Source organism: Halyomorpha halys, unplaced genomic scaffold (assembly GCF_000696795.3).
Source record: "Halyomorpha halys isolate HHAL.00 unplaced genomic scaffold, Hhal_1.1 Scaffold145.1, whole genome shotgun sequence".
Taxonomy (NCBI): domain Eukaryota; kingdom Metazoa; phylum Arthropoda; class Insecta; order Hemiptera; family Pentatomidae; genus Halyomorpha; species Halyomorpha halys.
The window spans coordinates 289,632-300,236 of NW_027115461.1; the positions used below are offsets into that span (position 1 = coordinate 289,632).

The following is a 10,605-nucleotide window of genomic DNA, read 5'->3' on the forward strand; positions in this document are numbered from 1 at the left end:
TATATATATAAGTGGCTTTATATATATGTTAATGTAAATAGTATTCTAATATTATTTGGGTCATTTGTCTCTGAGTGTTAAAAATAAAGGCAGATAATGCAGCAAGACTGCAATAATTAGTAACTATTTATATTGCGTCCCTTTTTGTTTCCTTTGTGAAACTGGCTTCTACACACATATTTCAGCAAAACTAAATTATATATGAAATACCGAATGCATAAAGGAACAATATACAATGAAATAATGAAATTAGTAATACATGAAAAAATAGAGACTAATAAGTTCAAAAGTAAAATATACAAACTAAGTACAATATTATTAATTTATTATTACTATTATTTAATACTATTAATTAATATTGTACGAAATTTAAAAAACAATGCCAAATTAATTGATAAAGAAATGTACACAAATATTTTGCAAATTTACATTAAATACATACAAATAGATATTATATTTGTTTTTCCTAAACATACCTTATCTGGGGCAAAATGAATTAAAATAACTGAAGAAATTTTTCACATCCAAATAATTGTAGCTAAAGAGATTTTGGAACTAAACTAATTGTTATTATTATCAAAATAAATTTTCCTTTGAAGTGTATCAACCTTAATAACATTAATTTTTAAATTTTCCTAAAATCATTTGATTTTATATATTCTAAGATCTATATCAGTATTTAATTAAATATGAAAAAAAATTGCTAACACAAATTTAAATTATAAATTTATTAAATACTAATTAATGTTGGAAGAATTAAAAATAATGGTAAGCAATTATGTAAATACGGTATAATACCGAAATCAGCACTAACGATGAATTTTAATAAATGATAGTATATAATAATAAAAATTGTTATTTTATTTTTCAAAAAATTCAAAATAACTAATTATAGAAAAAGAATTTTCTTCATAACATTGAATAATTATAAAAATTTTATATTATCTTATAAATTTTATTTTACTCTTAAAGAAAAATAAACAACAACATGCTGAAACATTTCAATTAACACTAATAATATATTAAATATTTGTATTACCAATAGGTATTGTTGTCGAAAATGCACCATTAAAAATTATCAGGAGTAATAAACAATAGAAACAATGCATAATAAAACACAATAAGTCCTTAGCAGTTAGAATAGCTAAGGGTAACTATCCACACCGGTCATATCATAAATAGATGGGGCAGGCTGCCAGTGGCCAGTTGTTCATTAAGATTTTCCCAATGTTTTTGTGAATTCTCTAGGTTTTGTCTATATTAATAGAAAAATACTCTCAAAAATATTCCTATTGGAGGATCTAAAAATATTATTTGGAACGATCTACAAAATAAGCAAAATTTTAGCCAGAATATTCTCCAATCTCGAGCCAATGAACCAGGGATCGAAATAACTTATTATGTTTGGAGAGAAGAAGTAAAATTTTAAAATTGTTTCAAAAGTACAAAAAAAAAGTTTTAAAATTTCAAATAATTCAGGGGAAAATGAGAAGGCTTCGAGACCTTCTAATGTAGAAATTTTATTAGATACCAATGGTTAGTTTCTCTACATGACTATATCAAACCATTATGATCTAACATCAAATTAATTACATGTATTTTTATTTAAATACAGTTGTAAATTTCAATAAATAAATAATACAAGGATTTATTTTTCTTAATTTCCAGACAGATTTAATACTCTGAATTATAATAAAATCATAATAATGTTATTTCTATTTTTTTTAAATTTACTTTAGCTCATTTTTATATATTTTTTACATATGTTTACATTGTACTATAGTTTCCAATTATTTTATGTTATCTTGTAATCTGTTTACAATATTTTTATTTTTTATTTCTTGCTTTTAGCCCTGATGAAGCTCTGCAAAGTGGTGCAGAATTTTGGCTCTTATTAAATAGTTTTTGTATCATTTGAGTTCTTTTTTGACGACATCTTCCTTTTTATAAAAGAAAGATTAATTTTCACTAAGTTAAAACTAATAGACAAACGAAAAATATATGCTATTGGTAAAAAAAAATTCAGTTTTTTGTGGCTCATTGAAATAATGTATATTTATTAATGGTCCATAAATAAACATCATTTCCATGACAAGACTAGCTTGTAGTTTTTATTTTCTTTTAGCTTACTATGTTCTTTATATTCCTTTTTTATACTACTTTCTATGTACGTTCTTACAGTCTTCTCATACTTTATAATGTTTTTATCTTATTTTTATTTAGGCCTGATGAATTCCTGCAAAGTAGGGCGAAATGTTGATTAGTTAAAAAATAAAATTTCTGCTATTTTGTGTACCTTTTTTGACCGCCACCTGGACCATCTTCCTACAATAAATTATTTCAAAATTTGTTTTATATTTGTTAATTTATGTTTTGGTGATCTATTAATGCAGTTTATCTTTTACCGTATCAAACAATAGACTGACAAGTTAAGATTTAAATTATGAAAAAGAGAAATATTTATGGATAATACAATTTGTGGATGAAAGGATTACTTTAGAGAACTTAGGACCAAAAAACTGTACTACGTTAAGAAAAATACTTGAACCTATTTTGGCCATTTTATTACACAATAGATTTACTGCCCTTTCTAGAAATATAAAACTGAGATATAGAACATTTTGTAAATAAAACTTAGTTGATAATTAAAAATAATCCTAAGAGCCAGTTTGATGTGCTTTAATAAATATTCATTGGATTTTTTTAAGATGATTCACAAACCAAAACTTCTACAAATCAAATTCCATGAAGTTAAAACAACAACCAGTTAAAGTTTCAATTCAGGAAATGGTATAATAATCATTTTTGCAAAGATATATAATTGAATATAAGCCTTACAAAATAATTAGTTGATTGCAGAATTTTATGTAACAACTAATACGGATAATTGATTAAGAAGGAACTAGAAATCTCTAATATTCTTAAGTTTAAAAATAAAAGCTTACTTTCATAATGAAATAACCTAGTGATGGATTTAAGTTATAATTCTTACAGTGTTTGCCCTCATGATGGTATCTGGCCAATATATTTCTCAAGTTATTTCTCTCAATTTGAATTTATATTCTCTAGAATAATATGTAATTTTTTTAAAACAAGATATTTATCTTTACTAGAGATAGATCTGATTTCAGACTCAAATCTTTTCAAGCTCACAGAAGTCTCATTATCCTCAGAAATGTGAACCAAAAATGTTACAAGAAATTTAAAAAAAGTAAAAATATATGTTATGCCTGAAACTTTAAAGGTGGCCACTGAAAATCACTCCTCTCCACGCCAAATAGAACATAGAATGATCCTCCATCTGAAATCCTGTTTTGGAGTAATGCTGAACAAGAATTCCAATATTTTTTTCTTCCAGTTTTCAGGCATTGCAATTTTACTTCAAATAGAAAATTTGGTCTATAAATACAATATAGTTGAGAATTACGATATTGATTGTATAAAGCGGAATTAAAAGTATCGTCATGATTAACATACAATTATGTCTTACTTTCTTAATATCAAAGGTAACGAAGGTTTGTATTCATGCAGGAACTAAAAACAAAATGATGTCCTCAGAATCGATAATGTTAACTTGCATTTTACGTTTTACGGTTTTAATGGGCGTAGGCAAGATTTCGCCTAGGGGCGGGCCCCAGCCCCATTACATACACATACATACATACATACATTATATATTCCATTCTGAAAGGTTGGATAAAAGAAAGATATCTAATTCCGCATTCCAAGAGGTACCCCCGCCATTTTATTTCTATATAATCATTACTTTTTAAATTTGTATTAACTGTAATCACAATAAATTGTGGAAAATGAAACGACCGAATTTAAATCGTTATTAAGGCTTGCCAATGGCTTCCAAAATGATTCAATCTCTGATGATTTTTTTGGACATCACCATCTATCCCGGTCATTACCTTCCTAATTATAACATTTACGGTCCCATTTCACGTTTTGGATAAGTAAAAAATTTAGTTCCCTGTCAATCGATCTGAAGTTAAATTTGTGATCGGGCATAATCGATCAAACTGTTTTTCAGATTTTTAAGAAAATTTGATGGGATTGCGAGGGTTGGTCCCACATCGATTTTATCAGATTTCACCCACTACTTTCCTTTAGGCATACAAAACCTATTTTGCTCAGAACACCTTCGTTACGAAAATGGATCGTACTATTTTGCCAAAATATGAAAGAGAGTTGAGGATTGGTGTAAAAAATGTGTCTAGAATAGATTTTATCAGATTCTGTCAACTACCATACTTTCGTACTTTTTCATCAACGGCACGCTCCCTCAAGTTATTCTAAATATAAATCACAAATTATTAATCTTGAAATATATGTAATTGCTAGTTAATTAAAATTTCCAGAATAATTACAATTTCTAGAAAATGCAATTTTCATAGGTGAAAATAAAAGGACATAAATAATAGATAAAATTGCGAGGAAGCTATATTCATACCTAAAAAACCCAAAAAGTTTCTTCCGAAAACGTCAGCATACGTTTGCATCATATAAGCTTAGATCTGATTATTGTTCTATAAAGCCTTCATTCTTTTTCCTACCTCGATGGATTGTATGTCAACCGATTAAATTAGCAGGTTATATTCCCTTAACAGATGTGATTGTTTTGTAAAACTTTTTCTTCTCTGGAAGACGTGTTCATTTATATTTATATGTATGCTATTATAGTAATATAAAAGTACCGATCGTTGCTTGTGTGTAATATATTATAAGCTATCTGACTATATCCAAAATGATTGAAAATAAACAGTTCGGTTTAGAAGACAGCGTTCGAAACTTTATATTAGATGTCAAATATGAAAGAATTCACAATGACATTGTCATTGAGTCAGTTAAACTGTTCAAAGATATAATTGTTAATTGTGAATGGACTACAGCTAATGATCTGCTTCAGATTATTAAAATTCAAGGCAAGAAAATAACAAAAAATATGCCTTCCCATTCTTCTGTTGGAAATATCGTTAGGCGCATTTTGAAAATAATTCGAGAAGAATATCTGTCACTTTTAAAGAATAAACAAGATGAATCTCAGGAAGAATCATTGCACAAAATTGTGACAAGTGAAGGACAGAGTGATGACTTCAATAAAAATATCCCTCAGTTGAAACTTGCTATAATAGATCATTTGAATGAATTTGAAACTGAACTCGAGGGTATTGCTGACAATATTGCTCAACAGGCGCGGGAACATATTCATTCTAATGAAATAATAATGACGATTGGAAATTCAGAAACTGTCGAAGCTTTTCTCAAGAAGGCTGCTAAGGATAGAAAATTTGAGGTAATAGTGGCAGCTTGTTCTCCTTCAAATCAAGGTCATGATTTGGCTCTCAATTTAGCTAAGAATAAAATACAGACAACGCTCGTTCCTGATTCCGCTGTTTTTGGAATTATGTCGAGGGTTAATAAAGTTATAATTGGAACACAAACGGTGATGGCTAACGGAGGATTAAGAGCAGTTTGTGGAACTCATCCTCTTGCTTTAGCTGCTAAACATTATTCCGTCCCTGTAATCGTCTTAGCTCCTCTTTATCAGCTTAGTCCTCAGTATTTGTGTTCATATGATCAAGATTCATTCAATAGTTTTATTTCTCCGGAGGGAGTTCTCAACTATGCTGATGGAGATATTTTATCGAAGGTCCACGTTTACAATCCTGTGTATGACTATGTACCCCCAGAGTTTGTTACATTGTTTATATCAAACACAGGAGGCCATGCTCCTTCTTATGTATATAGATTGCTCAGCGAATTGTACCATCCTGATGATTACGAATTATGATAAATATTTTAATAAATGTTTGATTATAAATATACTTGTTTTATTTTTTTTAAATAAAAGCTTTTTTTAAACCCTTAATAATAAATTATATAATGCTATATCCTATCCTAAACAGAAATTCCAAACTAAAACCAGAAACAACTGTTCTTATATTTAAAACAATCAACACAACTCAGGCCACTGCTAATGTACGACTGTGAAGTCTGGGGAGCGGCATCCTTCACGAAAAGGAAAAACTACAATCTTTTCAAAATAAAGTCCCAAGAATCGCAGTTAATGCTCCTTGGTTCATAAGAAATAGCCAATTGCATCGCGAATTACAAATGGAGTCAATAGAGGATTATATCGAAAACGGTTCATGAAGTTCCACTCCCAGTTGCTGACAGTTAAAGGAGCAGTGACCTACAACCTCGGAAACCCAATCTCAACCCGAAGACTGAAGCCCAGACTGCTGCAGGACATTCTTTTATAAATTTTTAATAAATATAAAATTAATTCATAGTCACGCTACCTCTATTTACTTATTATTATTCATTTTATTTATTCATTATTATTATTATTATTTTTTATTTTTATTATTTTTTTTTCTCTCTTCCCTTTTTCAAATCTTGTTTCTTTTTACTATTAGAAGACAATTGTTTGTTTTATTTAAGTGTACCAATGTCATTATTTTTTGTTATTATTTTTACTTTCCTCTTTTATTAAGAAGCATTATTCTTATCTATTTATTTTTTTTAAAAAGAACATTTTATATAGTTAGGGGTGTCATTTGTATGACTATACCCCCTCATAATCAACTGTTAAAAAATATATATAATATAAGTAATATCAACCATGTAAGGCCCACCAGGCTGATCTGGTATAAAAATAAAAAATAAATTATATAGTCAACTCAAATTTTATAGGAATGTGAAATAACTTTGATATTCTTTTATACTGCTTTATATCATGTTAGCTGCTGAATTTAATGTTTAAGGATTCAAATTTAAATGTGTTTTATTAACAATCTTCCTTAAATAGCAAGCAGGAATATAGCTGAAGGTATACATACACACCAGTTTATTGCCAACCTCAATATTGGAAGAATGGGTGGATCGTGTATCTATATAATAAAATATAAAATAAGGCAAAATACAACAACTAGTACTTTTAATAAGTTAAATTAGTTTCTAACAATCAAATAGCACAGATAAATTTTACTTTGTGAGCTGTTCATTGAAGCAGTTTAAGTAAATCATAAGTTGGCCAGTTTAAAGATTTTTTTTTAAATATTACTTATTTTCTATTAAAACCTCAAAAATTGCTTAGGACAAGAAAAGACCACTTGTGTAGAAACACTCGTATATATTACATATTTTAAAATAATACAGTATATGAATTTAAAATGATTTATTATTAGAAAATTACTACTTGAAAATGGGCATACGGTTTTAAAGCATTGATAAAGTTTACTTCTTGGGATGGTCATTAAAGCAGGTTGAGTGAATCAAAATTAATTAAGAGCTGTTGTTTAGCTTTTATACAATGATTTGATCATAACGGAACATTGTTAATTGACAGTTTGTAATATTCTCAATTAATTAATTATGTATTTATAATCTTAACACTTTCTTGAGACTGCTTAATATTGTTTAAATGAATAAAATTTTATCCATTATAGTCTCAAAACATTTTTATTATATTTATAAGTCTGACGTTTCGGCCATCCTCAGGGACAATCTTAATACAGTTTTGTAACTAAATTACTTAAAAAACAATTATTCTGCCCAGGTCAATCCAACAAATTACCCTAATTAGTCAATTTTCACATTAAAATAAAAATTATTTATTGCAGTCGCCTTCTTTATTAAAAATTTAATTAAAATTATGTATATTATAATTACTTTAATTTTTGTATGTATAATATATTTTGCTATTATTTCAATTTTATTTTGTAAGCATCAATTATCCTCATTTCTCAGCCTGCCTTCCTCATTCTTTGGTTATCTTCCTAAATGAAAGGTGGGTGTCGTGATTTCTTCTTTATTTCAATTTTCTGTCATTTAGTATGTATTATTTGTTATTACTTCTGTTCATTTTATACCTAATACTTAGTACTTTATATTTACTTCTCTGTACATCTTATTTTTATATACTTTGTCCACTTTTTTAAATTATTTTTTAGTCTTACTGTTTCGGGTAACTTAAGGTTAACTAACCAAAAGTCTGAATTGGATTGGGGGACTCCCATAAGAAAGGCACTACTAGCGCCCATGTGGCCAACAACAAAAGCTTACTTCCTCCAGCGCTGTCGGTGGGAAGAGAAGCAACCTGCACTAGAGAGCCATCTTGTTTGTTTTTTTCCTACAGCAGTTCTCTATTCTTCATTTCTTTACTATCATATATAGTGCCAAGAGAGATCAAGAAATAAGGAGGGAGTAACCGGAGAATGGAGTAAGTCCACCTAATTCAGCATCAAAAGCATCCATCATCATCATCAACTACATCATTAAATCTATAGTTTTACATAGCCTAGTTACTCCAAATTCATTAACATATCTAACAACAAATGTTTTATTTCGGCCATCTCCAATACTTGTAACTTAGACAATAGATTTTCCTTTTCAGTTAACCGTGTTGTATTTTCATTATATACAGTCCACTACATCCTTCCAGATAATCAAAAGTGAATATGCGTCTGGCCTTTGGTTGAAGGGGTACTTCAAACACTTACCTTAGTTTACTTTTGAAGTTCTTTACCGACCTTCTACTACTCAAGAAAAAAAAACTTACAGGAGTAAAATAGTTTTGTGACATGAGTGATGAAATGGAAGTGGTGGAGGGGGGTCAATGCTAGTCAATTCTAGAAGAAAAATTTTTATGTCATAATAGGAGAGTAGGAGATTACAGTACTTCAACCATCCCAGCAGTGACGGTCTGATTGAGTGAGCTCCTTTATGCTTCTATTGTCATATTACAATATAAAAATTTTCATGCTAGAATTAACTTAAGAGTGGTTGTTCTGTTCTAAAACTTTGAAACTAATTTTGTTTTAATGAGCTATAATTCTAAATTGTATCTTGTTGTTATAAAAGTGGAAAAGATGGTGCCAAAAATGGAATGATAAAGTTTTTGAACTTTTGAATTTAAATATCTTTAAAACTAAAAATCTGAGATGTGTTCTGTAATGAGGGAAATATTCAGTATTTCATCCTCTCTGTAATGAGCTATAATTCAAAATTGTATATTGATGCTACACTGAGTTAGAGAGGCAATAGCACTAGTAATAACAGTACACTTTATGTATTAATTCTTCTGAAACTTTTGAGATAGAATTTGACTGTAGTAATTTTTATTTTTAGAGCAAAGTCGTCTCTGGTCAAGGATCGAGACATACTTGATGAACAAATACTTTTTTTGACAAATGATTATAACAGCTGTTGATTCAGCCGTTTTTCTTCCTCCCAGAGAGCTAAACTAACATAAAGGTTGGGTGTACCAAGAGAGCAAGTTGTGATTCCACTGAAGTATTGATACATCTTTCGGTACAATATTTTTAACTATATTGAAAATATCAATATTCAGATAATATAGAATATAATTTATAATTATGATTTTCATTAAAGAGGGAACCTTTAATTGTATTTTACCTAAAGTTAGTGGTAATGTACTGCACTAGTGTGAAGTAAGCCATCAATATATAAGTTATAAGGTGCGATAGTTCAAGGTCAAGATGTTAACATGTTCCTTTTAGCTGTCATTGCTGCGACAATATTGTCACAACAGCAAATGTCATAGGTAACACTTCGAACGTAGATGACACATTGTCATCAAACTGTGATAGTTAGGGAGCATGTATGACAATAAGCTATCATCGAGGGAGGTCACTTTTCTAGCTTGCATTTGTAGTAGTGGGGAGAACTCTTGCACCCCCTTTCACCTTGGATTATCCCAAACCGTGTTTAGTGCTGTCCTAGCTTCCAGGAGCTGTCTGTAGCTCAGGGAGTTTAGGAACAGGTCTTAGCAACCTAGGAACTACAGTGGCACTGGTTCAAATCCGGCCTGAGGGGTCAACTTTTATTTCTGTGGCAGTCCAACAAAATGAAACCTTAACCCCCACCACCATGGTATTAGAGTAGGGTGGTACTCTGTAGATAACCCCCACTCCCTCTCATATGCCAGAAAAGGCTCGTTCTTGGTTATTTACTTATGTATTCTTTCAATTTTACACACTTCCAATAACATTTTTTACATGTTCAAAAGGTCTTTTTTTAAATTTTTTTTTTACATGTTGTTTGAGTGTTTTATAAATAGAAAATGTGGTGATATGCAATAACTTTCTTTAAACATTCTCTTTCGTTAAACTTCATTTTTTGATTGCATACATAGATTCAGTTGCACATGCATATCGCTGGTAAACAGGTATTTAAACTTTATTTTGCTGGATATTACTTTTTATAATGCTTATTCGGTGGAGCTCGTAGCTCATTGGTAAGGCATTGGGATACTAAATACAGGGTAGCAGGTTTGATTCCTACTGTGACAAATAATTATTTGGTTTCACTATCAGCCCTGTGAGCTCAGGGGGCCCTCCGGAGTCCACCTAGCCTTATACAGTGGGAACCCTTAATCTTTTTTATTATAATGCCTATCTAAATTAAAAGATAAGGATAAGCACAATTAAAAAAAAAAAATTGTGCTTTTTCATGGGAGTCAGCATGATCAAAGTTTGATGCGATCTTAGTTGCTACGATAGTTACTATCATGGCTGTAACTGGGTAACCATGTAAATGGGTATTTATCTACTTTCTTCAACCAATATATATATA

General features: G+C 29.6%; 2 protein-coding genes across 3 annotated transcripts in view; one reads left to right on the forward strand and one right to left on the reverse strand.

Moving 5' to 3' along the window:
- LOC106678490 (glutamate receptor ionotropic, kainate 2) overlaps window positions 1-1,192 on the reverse strand; it is a 33,586-nt gene extending 32,394 nt beyond the window's left edge. For both annotated transcript variants that reach the window (XM_014417016.3, XM_014417015.3), the window contains exon 1: window positions 1,040-1,192. In XM_014417016.3, coding sequence (XP_014272502.1) covers window positions 1,040-1,109 — 70 coding nt within the window. In that variant the 5' untranslated portion in view covers window positions 1,110-1,192. The remainder of the gene's footprint in view (window positions 1-1,039) is intronic.
- Window positions 1,193-4,593: 3,401 nt separating this feature from the next.
- On the forward strand, window positions 4,594-5,827 carry eIF2Bbeta (eukaryotic translation initiation factor 2B subunit beta). The gene has a single exon (XM_014417004.2). It carries the CDS (start codon window positions 4,751-4,753, stop codon window positions 5,795-5,797), a length of 1,047 nt encoding a protein of 348 aa, XP_014272490.1. The 5' UTR covers window positions 4,594-4,750; the 3' UTR covers window positions 5,798-5,827.
- Window positions 5,828-10,605: the final 4,778 nt, after the last annotated feature.

Excerpts from the sequence above, each read along its gene's own strand:
- eIF2Bbeta (XM_014417004.2), top strand. The coding sequence starts at position 4,751 with ATGATTGAAAATAAACAGTTCGGTTTAGAAGACAGCGTTCGAAACTTT.